The 19,577-nt window shown below is 53.6% G+C and overlaps 1 protein-coding gene across 1 annotated transcript in view; it reads right to left on the bottom strand.

Annotated features, from left to right (window-relative positions):
• Positions 1 to 9,189, bottom strand: part of KIRREL3 (kirre like nephrin family adhesion molecule 3) — a 361,979-nt gene extending 352,790 nt beyond the window's left edge. Inside the window, exon 1 of the mRNA XM_056509830.1 lies at positions 9,046 to 9,189. Coding sequence (XP_056365805.1) covers positions 9,046 to 9,106 — 61 coding nt within the window. The 5' untranslated portion in view covers positions 9,107 to 9,189. The remainder of the gene's footprint in view (positions 1 to 9,045) is intronic.
• Positions 9,190 to 19,577: the final 10,388 nt, after the last annotated feature.

The raw sequence follows: 19,577 nt of genomic DNA, 5'->3' as shown, positions 1-19,577 counted from the left end.
GACCCTGTCTTGTTCCCTGGCAATTCCCATTATTAGAATCAACAATCACAAGAAATCTACCATCAGTAAGCTGAGCTTCAGCTTAGACAGAAGGAGTTAATTTACAGCCACTCCAAGCTTTGATATCTTAAACCTTTTCAGTGTCTGGACACGATGAGGAATAAGCACAGACAGTGTCAGACTCTGTGATCGGGAGGACAAAACGCTGCAAACAGCTGTGCCTAATTTTAGCATCTGTTGGTTCTATTTCTCCAGCACTTGTGGAGGGTGGGGGGTGGCCCCGTCACTCCGGGCTTATTAAAGACACAGCCAGAAGGAACAGAGGCGAGTGTTGAATCACACTCCGGGGATGAGCTCATGGGGAGAGCACGGAGCAGCGCAGCACCGCTGGCCAGGCACGGCAGCCTGGACACCCCACACCCGAGCAGAGCTGCTCACGGAGCTGGAGAACCCCTCGTGTGCATTTGTCACCGGGTCAGACAGCCCCACATCCCCCTCCCCACGGAGCACTCACACACCGTGTGCTCCCAGGTCACCCCGAGCTCCTCCTGGGCATGTGTGCAAACACTGGGGGGGCAACTCCAGCACGCACAGCACCTCTCCATCCCCTGGGACGGCCTCAGCTGAGCCGCACAGCCCCGCCAGCACCCCGCAGAGCCGGAGCCCCGCGGGTCACCCTGGCTGTCCGGGCAGGTGGGAGCGCAGCGCCGGCTCCATGCGAGCGCGGCTGCTGCCACCGCCAGGCGGAACGGCAGCACTGAGGGCGAAACCTGCGCTCCGACAGGTGAGCTGCTCCGGCAGCACTGAGGGCGAAACCTGCGCTCCGACAGGTGAGCCGCACCGGCAGCACTGAGGGCGAAACCTGCGCTCCGACAGGTGAGCTGCTCCGGCAGCACTGAGCGCGAAACCTGCGCTCCGACAGGTGAGCTGCTCCGGCAGCACTGAGCGCGAAACCTGCGCTCCGACAGGTGAGCTGCTCCGGCAGCACTGAGCGCGAAACCTGCGCTCCCACAGGTGAGCTGCTCCGGCAGCACTGAGGGCGAAACCTGCGCTCCGACAGGTGAGCTGCTCCGGCAGCACTGAGGGCGAAACCTGCGCTCCCACAGGTGAGCTGCTCCGGCAGCACTGAGCGCGAAACCTGCGCTCCGACAGGTGAGCTGCTCCGGCAGCACTGAGGGCGAAACCTGCGCTCCCACAGGTGAGCTGCTCCGGCAGCACTGAGGGTGAAACCTGCGCTCCCACAGGTGAGCTGCTCCGGCAGCACTGAGCGCGAAACCTGCGCTCCGACAGGTGAGCTGCTCCGGCAGCACTGAGGGCGAAACCTGCGCTCCGACAGGTGAGCTGCTCCGGCAGCACTGAGCGCGAAACCTGCGCTCCGACAGGTGAGCTGCTCCGGAGCCAGACACCCGGGCAGTCCTGCCCCCGCGCACCCCGGGTTGGAATTGTGCAGCCTGGGGAACCTGCGGCAGCTGGATGTGCTGGGATGCTCAGGTGCCCTGGAACAGCCAGGGAAACCTGTGGCTGCTGGATACAGTGGGATGCTCAGGTGCCCTGGGGCAGCCAGGGCAGGTCATTAAACACACACACCCACACCCACGCTCTCTGGCAGGGCGGAGGCAGCCGCAGACATCGGAGGAGCTGATAAGGCTCATCTGAGTGATAACGATTTTGTCTCCGGTTATTTCTGTGCAGCTGGGAACAAGTGGCTGCAGTCAGCGCCTTGCCAGCTGGGGAGAGAGCAGAGGCTTTGCCTGGCTGGGGATGGAAACAGCTCAGCCCCCCACCACGCTCCTGGGCTTGTCTCCTCGCTGGCAGGACTTGTCATGGGCTGACCAAGACTGCACCAAGTGACATCTCAGTGTGACAGGTGAAGATGCAAAGAGAGGAGTGGTAAAGAACAAGGTTTTCCTGCAGACACAGCTTGAGGGGAAGATTCAAACCTCAGCTGCCTCAGCGACTTCTCCATTTGCTGGCTGGGTTTAAATCCCTCTAGAGAAGCCAGAGGCTTTCCTGCTGGGCAGAGAGAAACTCTCCCCCAACACCTGAAGGCAGAGCAGCCAGAGGTGACCATCTCCCTGCAGCTCCTGCAGGCCCCACAGCACTGCCAGGGTGACAATGCTGCCACATGGACCAGTGCCACCCTCTCCTCATGGGCTGCATCTCCAGCCTTGAGCTGGAAGTGAATCAGGGCTTACAGTCCCTCACAAAGCTGAGCCTCGTCCTTGGCCTCACCAGTTTGCACTGGGAAAGGCAGAGGCAGATCTGCAGGAGGGCCCTTCTCCTCCTGAGCCAGCAACCTCACCAGACCCAGCCAACATTGGCCAAACCACGATTTCAGCTTTGGTTTGCAGCCAGCACCAAAGAAAGAGCAGGCCTGGTAGTCCAAAAGGAAGCTCCACACACCTCTTTGCACTCTGTGCCGTAGAATTAAAATGGTTTGGGCTGGAAGGGACCTTGAAATGCATCTCATTCCACCCTCTACCATGGGCAGGGTTGACATTCACTATCCAGGTTGTTCAGGGTCCCATCCAACCTGGCCTTGGACACTCCCAGGGATAGGGATAGGGATAGGGAACAGCTCCTCTGTGCCAGACCCTCACATCCCTCAAGGATTTCTTCCCATCATCAGCCACCCCTGCTCTAAGGAGCTCTGCACCTGTCTCCACATCCCCTTCTGATCCAGAGGCTTTGGATCCATCCAAAGCAGCTCCTTCCATCCCACTTTTTCCAGAGACTCTCAAATCCCTGCTGTTGTTCCTGCCGTGCTGGCCATTATGCAAGTTCGGCTGTCTTAACTCGCTGCTGAGCATACAAGTGGGGCTGACATTTATTTAATCCTCATAGTAATGTTGACTGTGTACTTACTGAAACACCTCATGCTTATGGAAGACATTTGTTTCCAAGCAGCTTATGCTAAATTGCAGTGATATAAAGGAAACACTTATCCAATATTGACATTCACTGACTGGCAGCAGACTGCTTGAATACTCATTTATGCCAGGGGCAGGAGGGGGACGAGACAACAGGCACCTGAGAGGGACTCAGGCCCTTCCTTTCTGACCTTTTAATGGACTTAGGTGATTTTAGGATAAAGAAAACCTGCCCAAAATGCAAGGTGGGACTCCAATCCATGTGGCTTCTCCCACTCATTCCCTGCTTATGTTGGACCCACAGCACAAAGGTTGATCCTTCGTCCATGGGGAAGTTTGAGGAAGCTCATCCCTTCCACCATCAGGGCATGTTTCACCTGTAATTAGCAGGGCTCCTCTCACCTGCAGTGTGTGTCCTGCTGGGCAGAGCTCCTCAGAAAAAAACTCATTATAGAACATTTCCTCCATTTCTATTTCCCTTCCCAAAACTTGGGGGTTGCTCACCCAGAAGGCTCCTGAAACTTCAGGTGCTTTATGTGCTGCCACATCCTCCCAGCCCCTTTTCCTTGTGTCATATTGAACATGACAACCCCAGACCCCAGAACATAAATCCAGCAGCCCTTAGCAGGTGAATTATCCACCACATGACCACACACACACGTGAAACCTGCACAGCAATGCAAAGGAACTGGAAACAAAAGACAGCATCTATTATCTGACCGTGCCTGCATCAATGGTTAATGAGCAGCAGTTATGGCAAAGCCCTCAAAAACCAATTACATCCTGCTCCACCCCAAATGCAGCAGACCAAGAGCTGCTGTAGCTTCTGTTGCGAGTGGGGGCGTTGAATGAACACATTAAGACAAGATCTTATCCCCAAGTTAGCATCTGAATCTAACAATGCGAGTGTTCCACCTCCCACTCCTCCGGCACGTGACGCCAGCGAGGCAGGACGCCCAGAGCCCATCGCTCACAGCACTAAAAGCACATTTAGATTTTGAGCTGTTTAATGCAAGCCGGTAAAAGGAAGAGCCATGTAACAGCCAAGTGACCTCCAGCTCCTTCTGCTCCACTTTGGAGGCTGCTGCTGCCACCAGGGAAAGGCAAACACTCGAGCGTGGGTCCTGCCAGCGAGGCAGTGAATAAACAGGCTACACTCAAAGGGCACATTGAACCAGGACATCTGCTAGGCCCCCGCTTCCAAGACCAAATCCCAGCATTTTCTCTGGCCCACCACAAGGCACAATTCAGAAATGGATACTTTGCTCTTCCCCCTTCCAGCAGACTGGAGTGCAGAAGTGCCATGAGGTGCAGTGCAGTGGAGGAATGGAAACTCCAGCACCCTGCTGCTCAACCTTTGCCTGGGAAGACGAGCACAAGGTTTTAAAACTTCACTTCTCCCCAGCCAAGAAATCCTGCTCATCTCCTGGCATGTCTGAAATGAGCACTGGGTTGCCACATCCCTGCAAGATCCAGGCCATGTGCCAGCCCTGAAGGCAGGGCAGACCGCCTCGGGAACCCAGAGCTCCACCAAACGCCTTAAATCTCTGCAAATAAGAGACTGATTTACAACCAATTTGCTTCACTGCCTATTGATTTATAAAATAAGCTTGTACATGGTCACCGTGGCTCTGTCACTCTCTTTGGCCAGAGCTAGCTCTCAATGAAGCCAAAGGAAAGACTTGTATTGCTCCTGAAGAGAAGATAAATTAGGGCCTTCAGCAATTGTTGGTATAAATTTGCTGGGCTTTAAAGTATATAAATAAATAAATAGAAGCTGTTTAATCCTACTGGAAAGATTCTGGAGGTGATGTAAAGCCAATTCTCCAGCAGCATTTCCATAAAGGCCCTGCACCCAGCGTGCTGAGGAGCTGAGAGCACGGCACAAACTCGCAGCGCCGATCGTTAAATCAGAGGTTTGGAGCAGCCACACTCTCCATCACAGGAAGAAAACAGTTTATTCAAAGCCCTTGATCCTCAGCCAGCTCACAACCTAAGGGGCACATTGGCTTCTCCCCCCTTTATTTACAGCTACAGAAGCAAGGAGAGCACGGAGCTCTGTTATCCCAACGTTTGCAGTCCGGCCACAGAGCGGCTGGAGCTGGCGGCGCGCGGCGCTGGGAACCTGTCAGGGATTTCTAGGCACGTTCAGGCTCCAGTTGGTGTCCCCTAAACCAACAGGAAAGCACAGAAATAATCGACATCAGCCCGAGATGTGCTGTGCATAAACTGCCTGGGCACCTCTGCCTAACCTTGGAAGGGGGAGGCTGGTGGGGATGCAGCTTCAGCTCCAAGGAGGAACTTCTGCCCATCTTCCCTCCCTCTGGCACAGGGCACCTGAGCAAAACCCCAGCTCCTCCCTCCCGTGCTTTTCTGAGAGCTGAAACCTTGCAAAAAAGCTGATTTGAGCAAAGTCATAGGTGGTCCTCACGTGGCTCTCACTGCAGGAGGTGCAGATGGGAGGTGGAAAAGCTAAATTGTGTTAAAACAGGCGCTGGAGGAGGCAATTCTGCACCATTCCTTTGGGACAGCACAGACTGGCCAACAGCAGTTTTAACTTGAGGCTTATTTCAGTTTCCTTCCCAAGCAGCCCAGTTGTGAACACACTGTCCCTGCCAAGGCTGCACCTTTCCACCAGCAGCTCCTCACAAAGCCCTTTCCAAACCACCTCTGTCTTCCACTCAACCATTTCCAGTTCACAGAACCACCCCTGAGGTTGCAACTCCTGGGCTTCAGCAGCTCTTCCTCACCAGCATTTTTAAAGCCCCCTGGATGCTCCCACTTGTCCTTCCCAAACAGCTCCCAGTGCTGACACTCACCTGCTGGTTTAGGGAACAGCCCAGCACACTTCCCTTGCAAAGCTGCCCTGCTCTCACATGGCAAGAAGAATTAACATGGAAGAGGGACCACAGCTACAGATTTCCAGGCTTTTCATTAACAGACCCGTGGCTGTCAGAGACACAAACTCCCCAAGTGTCCCAGCTCTTGCACACACACCCCAGCACCCCAAACCCTGTATTTTTCCTCCCCATCACCCACTAACCACCCCCAAGGTGTGAAAATCCTCATCTCTTGGTCCTAACCACTGTTGGTGGGTGGAACTGGCCTGGTTTCTCTCATCAGCATAATTTCACCCTTCTCCACCTGGGGGCTGCTGCTGAGCCAGTGGGAAGTTGAGCCACTGCTGCTGCTAACAGCCCCTCTGACAGAAGATTGTAAAGCATTTGCTTCCAGGGAGGAACCAAGTGAACTGTGAAGGAGAAAAACATACCCTGCAACACCCAGAGAACTCGGTATTCATCACCCCCAGGGAAAGCAAACATGCCTTTGGAAAGGGAGCCCCAGACAGGCAGAAATCTTCCCATCCAAGGTAAATTTAAGACGCTGCCAAATCCATCTCGTACAGGCCAGTGAGGGAAGGAGGTGGCTGTAGGTGCTGCTCCCCACAGCCCCAGCTCCCACACTGAGACCCTTCCCAGTTGTTTCCAGCCTCCCCCAGTTGTTTCCAGCCTCCCCCAGTTTGGCTGGCACTGGAGCAGGGGAGGGACAGGTGAATTATTCCCCAGGCAGAAGCACAGGCAGGCAGATTCATGCCAGCAGCAATTCCTTCCCACCAAGGGTACCACACTTTGTAATGGATAATCCCAGTTGTGCTGGGACTTTCTCTCCCTTCCACCAAAGCCAGGGCCCTGACAGCTTTGAGGGGGTGCAAGAGTGAGAGGCACCAAAGAAAAACCAGCCCTGGAGCACTGACTGATCAACTCTCAGAAAGAGCCAGCACAGGCTGCTTCAGACTATTTGCAAGGGGGAAAGACAGAGGATGCTCCAGGGAAGAAAATTTGTTCTGCCCAGGTCCCCTGGGGCAGGGGGCTGTGGGACAGATCCTCCTCCCTCCCAGGTGCAGCAGGGCCCCAGACAGGAGCAAAAAGCAGCTTCCTCCTCCTGCAAGCTCCATTGGAAACCCAAGTTCCAGCCTGCACGAGCTGCAGGAACAGCAGGATGTCAGGATATCACCGGGATGCCCATGAAATACAAACCCAAGGGCACAGGTGTGCAAGTCCCGTGATGGAAAATGTCCTTTTGGAGAGGTTTGGGATAAGGAGATTTATTTTTTTTAAGCAGTGTCCAGACCAGAGATCCCAAGTGGGGTTTTCAACAGGGGTGATCCTTCCAGCCCTGCTGCCCTTGGTATAGGGGAATTTAATTCTGGCAAGTCACTTCAAGCCACTTTGGCAAGAAAACACATCCCTGCCTGCCCCTTGCCCACAAAAAGGAGCTCCTGAAGCTCCTGAAGGGCAGAGCCAAGTGGTTTCAGCTGTCCCTTGCAGTGAGTTCTGGACCACCAGCTCCTCCTGAGCAAGGCAGGGCTGCCCCACACAGCACCCCATCCCCTTAGGGACACCTTTGTCACCGCCAGCCAGTGCCACCACACCTGGGCACAGCAGCTGCTGGAGGGGAGGCAAACACAAAATCAGCTTCAGCACCTCCATCCAGGCCTTTTCTCCCCCCCAGCAGTGTGTGGCTGAAGGAATCCTGTGCCTTAAACCCTCTCAGGGATCCTGTGCACGGTTTCACCCCGCAGGGAAGAGCCTTTGCCGTGTGCAGAGAGCAGCAGCTCCACAGCAACGCTCCGGGCTCATCCTGTGGGAGAAAACAGCCGAAAAAATGCTCTGCGAGGCACTCTGTGCCTCCTAACCCGGCATGAATAAGCAGGTACCAGATGCACGATGCTGCTGGAGCAGGCAGGAGACAAACCAGCTGAGCTCAGGCAGCAGAGCCGAGGAGCCGCCGAGGCTTCCCAACGCGAGCGCTATTAAAAAGTGCATTAACCCACATTAAAATCATGGCTGCAGAAGGAAGGAGCGGGGGGATGAGCCAGCAAACCGCGGCTGGATCCCGCTCACAAACTTCTCCGGGCCCGCTAGCCAAGTGCCATTTGAGCCGCAGGGACCGGCAGGTCGGTGGGAGCAGGAGGGATGCGGGAGGCCGGCAGCAGCTTCCGAGCCACGGAGAGTTCGGATTTGTTCAGCCAGAAACCCACACGGAGGACACAGTGGGTTTCTTTTGTGCGGCAGCACAGGCAAATGCAAACACAGCTTCCTCCCCGAAGGAGTATTAGTACAAACAGAGAGTGAGGGGAAGAGGAAAGGGGAAGGGAGGACAGTGCCTGAGCCCAGCATCGCATCCGAGCGCAGCAAAAGATAACCAGGAGCACAGACAGCACAAACACGGCGTCCCTGCTCGGGGAATAGGGTGAAACCCAGCGTATGGTGGGGGATGTTCAGCACTAATGTCTGGCTGAGCAAAAAACCAGCTGCCCGTGGAGAAGCACTGCTCTCTCCAAAAGTTTTATCCTTCATTTAATCAACAGATGGACTAGCTGCGTGGGTTTGGGGTTTTTTCTTTTTTTTTTTTTTTTTTTTCCCAAGCATCCCCAAGCCGTACCCTCACAAAAGCTGGCGTGGGGACCACGGTGGCGTGACACAGATGGGATTTGACACCGGCTTTGGGAGGGGACGAGCAGCACAGAGGCGAAGCCGGGGTCTGGCAGCAGCTCAGCGTCCTCCACAGGTGACAGACAGTCCAGGGAGCGGGCACACAGCAGCGTGTCAGCTACAGCTTCCCCAAACGCGCCCACTTCCCACATCCTTCTTGATTTTTTTTTTTTTTATTTTATTTTTTTGCGTGGGAATCAAGCAGGTTGTAAAGTTGCGCGGCGAATTCCTGCGGATTCCCACGCTGTGCCCTCGCCGTGGGGCGGTGGGAGACACCCCCGCGGGGTGCCCACCTCGGAATTAACTCTCCTTCTCGCACCCCCGGCTCAAATCTGTGCCCGCCGCGCGTTCCCGTGCCCGGGCTGGAGCCGCTGCCGCCAGCCCGAGCGGCTCCTCCGCCGCCACCGAAACGGAGCATCCGCCGCACCGGGGGCGCTGGGGGAGCCGGGGGGCTGCAGCCGAGCCGAGCCGTGTTTACACACAAACGCGATCCAATTAACCAAGCTGGATCAGAACGCGCTCATTTGCATACTAAAGATCCCCCCCCCCCGCCTTGTTTTTAAAGGGAGGAAAGGTAAGCTGCAGGGGAAAACTCTGCAATCCTCCCCGTCTCCCCCGCAAAACCCGCACCCCACCCCGAAGCGGGGACCCCCCCCCGCCCGCGAAGTGCGGGGTCCTACCGTGGCTGAGCAGCAGCGAGGCGAGCAGCAGCAGCAGCAGGTCAGCCTGGGGAGCGCTCATTCCTCGGGGCGGGCTCGGCGCCGCTCGGGCTCCGCTGCCGCTGCCGCTGCCGGCGGGGGCTTCAGGCCGCCGCCCGCCGGCTCCGCTCCACCGCCGCCCCCCAGCTCCTCCCCCGGCAGCGCTGCCTTCTCTGGCGGAGCCTCGGCGGCGCAGCGCGGCTTTTGGAGCGGGGGGGAAGGAAGGGGAGGGAGGCGAAGTGCCGGGGAAAGGGGGAGTAACTTGCGCGGGGAGGAAGGTTCGCGCATCGCCCCCTCCCCGGAGCTCTGCGCGGGGATGGGGCGGTGGGGATGGGGGTCAAGGGCAGGTGTCCGGGCTGCTCCTGCCTCAGGTGTGCAGGATGCTCGCCCCCCTCCCCGAGCACCTAAAGCAGCAGCGCCAACACCTGCGCGGCTCTGCGGGTTGGGGTCGCTGCCCATCGCTCACGGTACCCCTGGACCCCTCCTCACCCCCGTGCCTTCCCGGGGGAGCCTCACCCTGAAATGTTCCCCAAAGTCCCGGGAAGAAAAGGAGGAATAATGTGTGTGTTATCGTCCCCCCACAACCACCTCCCACAAGTCCAGAAGGAGCTGCAGATGGGGGACCCCCTGGAAGACCCCCAGAGCTGCGCCCTCGTTTCCTTCAGGAGGGGAAGCAGCAGCTTTTCACACATCCACAAAAACGTGCGTTGGAGCTGGGAGTAAAAAAAAACAAACAAACAAAAAAATCTCTCCCCCCAAAATAAAGTTTTATTTGTAAGGGGGGGACCCTGTACAAACACTTTCTGCTGGCATTTTGCAGGATTGGCACAAGGGACAAAAGGGCCTTTTCTCTCCTTTAATCACCATTTTTATTCTTTTGGTTTTTTTACCCTCTTTTATTTCATTTTCACCCAGCAGGAGTTTGGGCGGGGGGCAGAGCAGAGGTGCCCAAAAATCAAAGCCGAGCAATAGAATCGTTGGTTGCCACCACACTTCATGTGGCTACTATTGCCAGAGCCTCCCTCATCACCAGTCTGAGGGGCATGTGGGGATGGCTGAGGCAATTATTCAACCAAAATGAGAAAGTAATTACAGCTGTGGACTCTAATTACTGCAAGGTGAGTTTGGAAAAAAGGCTGCACAGCTCTCCCTACTGTTCTGGGGCTTCCTGCTTACCTTGGTGGGACCGTGGCTACCAGCACTGGTCTGGCTAAAAAAGGATAACTTTCCAAAATCCACTTGTGCTAACAAGCTAAACTGGTGCCAGGTGGTTAAACCTGGCTTAGGAGCAGCGCTGGGCTGAGTTTTATTGATTGAAATGCAAGCACGGCACGCAGGCTCTGCTCTCAGAGCAGGGGGAGTCACCCTGCAAATCAAGAGCTTTTATTATTATTTTTAGCCTGCATCCCTAAGGAAATCGAGCTTATTTGGGTTTGTCCACGTGTGCTGGTTTGCCCATCCCTGCCTGCTTGTGTCCCTGGGAGAAAGAGATGCCAAAGTGGGGCTGGCTGCTTGGAACTGTCCTATTCCTGCATTTTCCCACTCCTGGAATGCATTTTCCACCAGGACATCACCTCCAGCCCTGACAGGGATTCTGGCAGTGGCCACGACTGCAGTGGTGTCCCCGTGCCTGGCAGGTTACAGGTGGTGCATTTTTTTGGGTGTATTTTTTTTCCTGGCAGCAGCACTGATTTAAATGTGCGTGGAATAAATTGCTCAGTGCCTGATTTCAGTGGGAATTAGATTTCTAAATAATTCCAAGGCTCTCCCTGTTGTGTTTCAGTTTATTCTGCAAAATGTTGTTTGCTTGCAGACGAGGGGTGCTAATGTATATTAAGGCTGCTACACAAGTCAGGCTTTCCTGTGAAGCTTCAAAACACCATTAACATTTGCATGGCAATTTCTTCTTTTCCTTTCACAAAAAAAATATTATTCCTTGCCTGCATCCAAAACAGCAGAATTTTAAACTTCCAGGAATCATGAATATTTTTGCCTCCTTTTTTTTTATTCTCCTTCTTTTTCTTTCTCCTTCCCAGTGAAAACATTTCAGCTGGAAAATTCTCATCATTGCAATACTGACCTTTGCAAAGGGCTTTAAATCCTTGAGTGGAAGTAGCAGGTAAGTGTGAAGTTTTATTAACTGATTACCTCCGTGCTTTTGACTACATTGGTAGTCAAATTTGATTTAGAGGACCTGGCTTGTAAAAAAAAAAAAAAAATCAGGTTATTGACATAATTTTGGCTTGCTGCAGCCTGAGCAGGGTCCTGCAAGATCAGCTCCCCTCCACCTGATTCAGGAGAGCAAATGGAGTGCAAACTGATTATTAGCTGCTCCTCTCAGATATCTCATTTAAATCTGCTCTGTGTTGTGGAAGGAAATGAATCATTCCAATTAAAAAGCTGAGAAAATCAGGGAGCTGGGAGGGAGCAGCCTTTGGGGAGGAATATTAAGCTGGTGCTGGGAGGCTCTGCCCCAGTGCTGGGACTGGGGAGCAGAGACCCCACCTGGGGTCCCTTTGCAGCCCCTGCTGCCAGGCCTGGCCGTGGGGGGGCCATTCCCACATTTCCCAGGGAATTTGGGGTCTCACACCTGCCCTGTGCAGCATCTAAAGGCGAAGAGCTGGAAAGAGCACCTGCTCAACCTCTCCCTTCCTTCTGAACATCAGTGGGGATAAAACAGGTAAATTCCTCTTTTCCTCCCCACCCTTTTTTTTTTTTTTTTTATTTTTTTTTTTTTTTTATTCCACAGTGACAAGTGTAATAGATATGAAACACCACAACAATGAAAGCCCAGACTTTCTCTTGCCTTTGCCTCTCTTACTTCCAGGCTATTTACTCAGAAGTATTTACTGGGAAGTGCATGAAACAAAATGTTCTGAAATGCTGCAGCAAAATGGAGGGGGAAAAAAAAAAGAGAATAATATAAAACATGTAAGGAGCTTGATCAAAATGAAGCAATATTGACAGAAAATGGGGTTTTAAGCAGCAGGACAACAGCAACTCAGATGGATTTCATTCTTGTGGTATTACAATGCTAAGCCAAGCACCTGGAAGAGAGAGAGAGGGGAAAATAATCACGTTTCCCTGGTTTAGAAAATCTTTTCCTTGTCATTTAAAAATACACATGACAAGTGAAAGCTGTGCAGAGTCCTGCTGGAAAAACATGGAGCTGGGACTTGGAGGTTTTCCCTGCTCTTGCTTCAGAACTTCCCCCGTGGCTTTGAGGAAACACATCCCTTGTGCCTCAGTTTCCCCTCTGCAGAGCCCTGCTGCCCTTCCTCACCTGTTCACAACACAAATCCTTCCAAGCATGGGCTGGCTCCTGATTAGAAAGCAAAAAAATTGACAAAGGGATGGAGGAAGGAGCAGCTGTCCCTCCAAATAACAGGAGTGAGGCACAGCCCTTGTCCCACGCTGCAGTTTTGGGGCTGAGGGGTCGTGGAGATGCCAAGTCCATCCTCGGGGATGGCAGGATGCAGTGAGGCCAGGCTGAGGTTTTGGGGGGATATTTGGGGCTGAGTTTTTCCTACCAGCAAAGCAGGGACATCAGGACAGGAGGCTGATCTCCCAGGAGGTCACCAGCTCCTTGGGATGCTCTTGGAGGGGCAGAAAACAGGGACAGGTTTTCCAGGCTGAGCTCCCAGGAGGTCACCACCTTCCTGGGATCACCTTGGAGGGGCAGAAAACAGGGACAGCTTTTCCAGGCTGATGTCCCAGGATGTCACCACCTTCCTGGGATCACCTTGGAGGGGCAGAAAAGAGGGAGGGGAAAAAAACCCTTTTCACTTGGCTCTGTGGAGAGCTGCCAGAGCCCCTCAGCCTGTGGCACTCGATAAATCTCTTGTACAACATGGGCAGAGATGGGCAGGGCCTGGGAACAGCCACGGGAGGGGAGGGAGAAGCTTTGGGGGTTAGAAATGAAAAGGAAAAGAGCTCTGATGACATTTGGGGTTCAGGTGGGGAGAGCTCCCTGTCCCTTTGTGTGAGAGGAGCCAGGGCACTGGGAATTCTGGAGCTGGGTGTCAGGAGCAGGGATGGAGTCTGGGCCTCTGCTGCTGCCTCCCTGCTGGAGGATTGTCACATCCCCCTGCAGCAAGCCGGGGTGTGGGGACAGGCTGGGGAGGGAGAGGCTGGAAGGGAGCTGGGAGCTGTGGTGAGGGCAGGGTGGGCAGGAGTCACCTGTGTGTCCTGGCAGCCCAAGGGCAGCGTGTCCTGGGGACACCAGGACATTGTCCTGCCTGGGCTGGGCTGGGGCAGCCTCACCTCTGGGTGCTCAGCACCAGAAAGATCTAAAGATGTTAAAAAAGCCTCCAGAGGAGGGACGTGGGGATGGGGCAGGGCTGGAGGGGCACAGCAGGAGCAGCTGAGGGCACTTGGTTTGTTCCCTGGGGAGATGAGGGCAGAGCTCAGCGGGGCTGCAGCTCCAGCTCTGCTCTGGGACAGGACAGCAGCCAGGGAATGGCTGCAGCTGGGCCAGGCCAGGCTCAGGCTGGGCTCAGGGAAAGGTTCTGCTTCCCCCAGAGGGGCTGGCACTGCCCAGGCTGCCCAGGGAATGGGCACAGCCAGAGCTGCAGGAGAGTTTGGGCACCAGGGATGCTCAGGGTGGGATTTGGGGACAAGAGTTGGATCCTGGTGGGTCCCTCCAGCTCAGGACATTCCATGATCTGTGATTCCTGCTCTGCTCACAGCCTGCGGGATCAAGGGCACGGAGGTGGCCAAACCCCATCGCTGACAGGGCTCTTCACCCGGATCGCTCCCCAGGCCGTTCCCTGGAGGATTTCTGGCTGCCTTTCATGCGGGTCTTTGAATGCAAAGTTATTTTAATGCTGTGCTTTGCATTCCGCTGCCGCCCCTCTCCCTGCCAGGCAGGGTGGGAGCAGCCGAGCCGGACCTGCTGGAAATCGGGATTTGGAGGTTTTTGGTGAGGAGGGATGGCTCCGAGCCCGGGATGAAGCTCCACAAGGTGTTTGCTGGGATCAATGGGGAATTGTCTGTGAGCAGGCACAGGGAGCACCAGCCAGCCCTCGACATCCCCAGATGTGCCCAGATGTGCTCGGGGAGTGTCTCAGTGCCTTGCTGGTGTCACAGGAAAGTTTGGGTCAGATTCCACCCTCCAGCACCTGCCCCGAGGAGGTTGGTGGTACTCAGAGCTGTGCAGATTGTCCCAATCCACTGGGAAACGACTGGAACTCGGGCTCGGGGTGTTATTTGTGTGAATCACCCTCTGATCTGCCGTTTCCTGACCCACGGAGCATCCCCAGGACGGGGCAGGGAAGGGAGAGGAGCTGGAAAACGCCGTGGCAAGGATGTGCTGGGGCTGCTGGGCACGGCCCTCATCACCAGTTATGCTTTTAAGTTTCATTTTTAGTGATTTTTCATCCCCCCAAATTCACCCTGGAATCTGGCTTGGATCTTTTTTTTATTGCTGAGGAGGTAAAAACCAGCGCATTAGAAAATAATGAACGAGCTGCAAAGGGTTAAAGGCAGCATTTGTATAAAAACAATGAATCCCATTTTTGCTTGATTGGCATTTTAATTAGGCCCATGTCCTTTTGCTGCCACTGCAATCAGATTGGAGGAGAATGGGAAGCTTCCACACCGTTATATTTATCTCAAGATTACAAGATTTCCATTTTTTTTTTTTTCAATGCAAAGGGAAAAAAAAAAAAAAAAAAAGAAAAAGAAAAGAGGGAAAAAAAAACCAGCTACTTTATAAACGTGGCAAGGGAACAATATTATTTAGAGCTCGGTGAAAGTGTGGCTTCCTGATTGCAGCACAAGAATTAATCTTATTATGTTAACAAGGGATTGTTATGCTAAGGAGAAGAGGAGAAGAAAAGTTCTGTCTCTCAAGTCTGCCAGGAACGAGGCTGGGACTGCGCAGGCTCCAGAGGCAGCTTTGAATTTCAGAGTTCCAGGGAAAAGAAGAAAGCCAAAAGTCCTTGTGGTTTGTACCAGGTGATTCCCCTCTCTGTTTTCAGGGGGTTGTAACTCCAGATCAGCTGGTGAATAAAGGTTCGGATCACAGAGCCACACCTGAGCCAGCCCAGCCCGAAATCCCAGAGGAGGTGGGTGAGGCTGAGCAGTTTTACTAAACACAGCCCCAGCCCATCAGAGAGGGGAAACGGGACTCTGGAGATTTCCAGTTCCTCACCTGCCTGGGAAATGTGTCTCTGTGGAAAGAAGGGTCACTTTAACCACTCAAAAACAAAAAAAAATTATTGCTCTGCACTGCTATTGGTGCTTTCAGGTGTACAAAGGGAACCTCTGGGTCACCCTGAGCCCCAACATGTGCAGTTTTGGGATTGCACATTCCCCAGCACGTGCCCACATCCTTCCTGCCACCTCTCCGAGCTGGCTGTGCCCCAGGACCACGAGCTTGGAGTCAATATTCAATATCCAGCCCCACTTTTCCCTCTCTTTTTTTCCCAGGAAGCTTTCAGAGCCCCTGATGAGTGTGAGCATCTCTGAAAAAGAAATTTGGCTGCAAAATTCCAGCCTGTCCCTGGGCTTTGCTCAAATGGAGGCAAAGGCATTTGTTGTGCACTGGAATAGTTTATTCTTTGGGCAGAGATAGAAACGATGCTGTTTGATTGAGGTGGCTAATTACACAGCTTGGAAAGTAAATTACAGCTATCAAATACCCCAGTGAATATTCCCTTACAAATAGGCAGAGAAGAAAATGAAATTTTTTGGGTTTGCTGGCAATTTGGAAATAAAAACATTGTCTCTGGTGGCGAATGTAAAACCAATCCCTTTCAAATTCTTCTGCAACTGCTAAATTCAAATGGTGCTTTGTTGCAGACCAACCAGACAGTTCACCCTGATGGCTCTAATCTACTTTTATTTTTTCTATTTTAAAGGTTTGTGTTTCTTTGTGACTTTTGGAAACACTTGCCCCCTCTTTACCATCTGATCTTCTCAATGAAAAATATTAATAGCAGGTTTGAAACCAGATAAATCTTTATCATAGAGTAAATGGCTTGGCAGAAAAAGTTTAATAGGAAAAAAACCCACCCTGAGCCATCCATCTTCTCAATTAGTAAATACACAAAAGTCTGAACTTCATTCCCAGAGGCTGGAAAGATTTATAAGGAAGGATTAAAGTGAAGGGGAGTGTGGGAAGAGCAGGAAATGCCTGGATGGAGGCTGAGCTGATCCTTCTCCATCTCACCCCTGGCTCTTTGGATGCTCTTTGCCTACCCAGCCCCTCCCAGAAGATGCTGTTGATTGTTTTTCACACCCCAAACCAACCCTTTATTTCACCTGCAGCCACACCAGCTTGGATCTCTTAAATATCAACCTGCTGGGGCCAGGCTCTGCTCCCCCAAAACCTCCCCTCTGCCTGTTTTTTGGGCTGGAAACCCAAACTTCCCATGCTTTGATTTCCCCAAGAGCACGACAGGTGGCTGGATGGGGAGTTCAGGAATGTTTTCCTGGCAGTGACTCCAATCTCCTGTTTGCCTCCCTGCTGAGCCTCTCTGTGACAGCCAAGCATCTCTCTGCGTGCCTGCAAATTCCTGGGGCCTATTAGAACAAAAAAAAAATAAAATAAAAAAGTCAGTTTTCTTGTCTTATCCTGTTTCCTGGCCTTTAGGAACAAACCCAGAGCCCACAGCCCTCATTACCAACATCCTTGTGCATCCCAAGGCAGGGCAGCACTTCAGGCACACTGAAGTTTGTCTGTGCCACCCCTTGTTTTGTTGTGTGCAAGCAGCACATGAGGTGCTCAGGGGGATTTGTTATCCCATTCCCAGGGGTGCAATGAGGGCTGGGGGTGGATCTGTGGGATTTGCAGCCTGGGGGAGCCATGGGAGGAGAGGAAACAAGACAACAAAACACTGAGATGTGTGCCAGGGGAATCCCAGCTGAGCCCTGGTCCTGGAGTGGCAGCAGCTGGAGCTCCCCTGGAATCTGGAGGAGGGAAAACACCTTGAGGGAGGTGCTGCTCCTCTTGGCTGGGCCCAAATGCAAAATGAAGCTTCTGTTTCATCATCAGCCACAGTCACTTGTGTTTCCTCTTTCAGTATCCAGCTGTTGGGATGTGGTGCTTTGTAAAGATTTCCTGAGACTTCTGCCTGCTGAGACCTGGGCAGTCAAGTACAAGGACCAATCAGTGTCATATTTTTAAAACTGATACATTATTCTGAGTTGGTTTTTTTATTTTATTTTATTTTTACAGTTTCTGGTAATAAAGTTTCTCTTTTAAAGTTGAGCCTGTTTTGCCTTCCTCCTAATCCTATCTCACAACAGCAAAATTTCAAATTGGCGAACCAAAACCACAGCATGGGGCTGAAAGTTTGGTCCTGAGCATCCCTGGATGTCAGAGCATCCCAGACCCAGCTCTGCCACCCTGGGATTGAATGGGAGGGGAAACCTGAGTGCAAAGAGCCACGGGCTGCACTTGCAGAGCTGTTCCAGGACACAGGCAGGCATGGCATGTCCTGGAGGGGGAGTTTTTCCCTGCTGTCCTAGCACGGGTCAGAGGAAGCCCAGCCTTGATGGGTTTCATCTAATTTCAATTACCATCGTTAAAGCTCCTCTCACATGAGCTGAGCCCGTCCAGGAGGCCTGGGCTGACAGGCCATTAGGGAGAGGTTATTTATAGCAGGCCATGTTAATTTTGCAGGATCACAGAGCAGTGATTCAGTGCTGGAGGGAATCACTCAGAGCAGTGAGGGGGAGCTGACACCACAGCACCCCAGCCCAGCCAGGGCAGGAGCAGGGGCAGCAGCACGGGGAGGGGTCCCTGAGCCCCACGTGGGGGATGCTGAACGATCAAATCATCCCTTGCAGACCTGGCTCGGTGTGAACTGATGGGCTGAGACAGGGAGGGCGTCCAGGAAATGCAGGGAGAGCGATGCTGAAGGCAAGGGGCTCCTTCCTGCAGGTTTGTCCAGCCCTGATTTGGGAGCTAAGGAGGGCTCACACTCTGGAGCAGCCACTTTTCCCTCCTCTCTGCTCCCTGGCATTTTCTTGGAGCCCCAGGGTGCCCAGTTCTGCTTTGCTCAGCCTTTATCTGCCCCAGCAAAGGGCCTGCAGGCACGGAATGAAACATGCTGGAGATGAGGGAGGAGGAGGAACAGACAAAAAAATATAAAACCTCCTGCATTGTATTGAATTCCCTTGAATTTTAAAGTGCTTCACGCTTGAAGCTTTCTGGGTGGAAGAACTGAAGTGGGGAGAGGGAGAAAAGACAGGACAAAAGGAGCATTTCCCAGACATGGCAGGAATTGCTCTGGCTCTGGCAGGGCCTGATCCAGATGGTGCTGGAGACTTTTCCCACAGGCTTAGAGCAGAGCCCTGCTGGGGACAGCCAGCCCAAGGCTGGCTCTGGGGCTCTGAGATCTCCCACAGCTAATTATGGGGATTAGAGCACAAAACTCTCAGCATCACACCCTCCAGAGCCCAAAGGAAATGGAGATTTTCTCCAGGGTCTGGTCTGGAGATGTGGGCTGGCAGCATTTTCCCTCCCAGGGGCAGAGAGGCTCCTGCAGCAGGGCTGAGCCTGGCCAGCAGCACAGAAAGGCAGTGCTGAGGGGAAGGACACTTTTCCTGTGATAAATATCACAAAGGGACCATAATTGCCCTGGAAGGTGACCCCTGGAGTGCTCCCCGAGTCACCCACCCCATCTCTGCTTGCAGACAGCTCCTGCACCCACATTTTCCTGCCAGCCTCACCCTGGGGTGATGTCAGCCCCATTAAACCCGACCTCCTGCTGCCCTCCCCCTGCCCAGCCAGGGCACCTCAGCCCTGCCTGCTTGTCTGCCCAGCTCCCTCATCACAATCCCCCTGGGGTGGGGCTCCCCTTTTCTATGCACTCCCTGCAGCCCTGACCTCAGCTGAGCCATGCAGGCCACGAAATAATCTGATAATCACAGCACTGATGGCAATAATCATCATAATAACCCTGCTCCTGGCCAGGGCACCTGCCACCTGGGCACAGGGTGCCACTGACAGCCTGCTATTACACACCTACTGCAATTTAGAGTGCCAGGGCTGGCTGTGAGGAGGGCAGGGGGGAGGCAGGAAAGCAAACCCAGCTCTGCCACAGGAGAGCTCTGCAGGAGCAAGGCAAGGGTTTAACTGCAGCCCAAAGAGCCATGATGGAGAGGCAGAATGGTCTGGGCTGGATGGGGACCTCGAAGATCTCATTCCACCCCTGCCACGGGCAGGGACACCTTCCACTGTCCCAGGGATCCAGGGCAGCCACAGCTGCTCAGGGCCTCCCCACCCTCCCAGAGAAGAATTTCTCCCCAATATCCTTTTAATCTAAACCCCTTGGAGCCCCTGGCCCGTGGGATAACAGCAGAACTCCCACAGCCCCTGCACAGCCCAGCTGCCCCTCCCAGCCCAGCACACCCTCTGCCCTCCCTGCTGCTCCTGTCCTCTGCCACATGAAGCCACTGGAATAAGTCCATTGCTTCACCTCCTCCCCTCTACCTGCAAGGAATCCCAGCTCCTGCTCTCCCTTTGATGCCTTCCCTTCAGCTGCTGTGGAGCAGAAATGCTC

The sequence above is a fragment of the Oenanthe melanoleuca genome, chromosome 24, assembly GCF_029582105.1.
Source record: "Oenanthe melanoleuca isolate GR-GAL-2019-014 chromosome 24, OMel1.0, whole genome shotgun sequence".
Lineage (NCBI taxonomy): Eukaryota > Metazoa > Chordata > Aves > Passeriformes > Muscicapidae > Oenanthe > Oenanthe melanoleuca.
The sequence above is the reverse complement of the archived record's forward strand: the minus strand, read 5'-3'. Positions and strand labels throughout refer to the sequence as shown.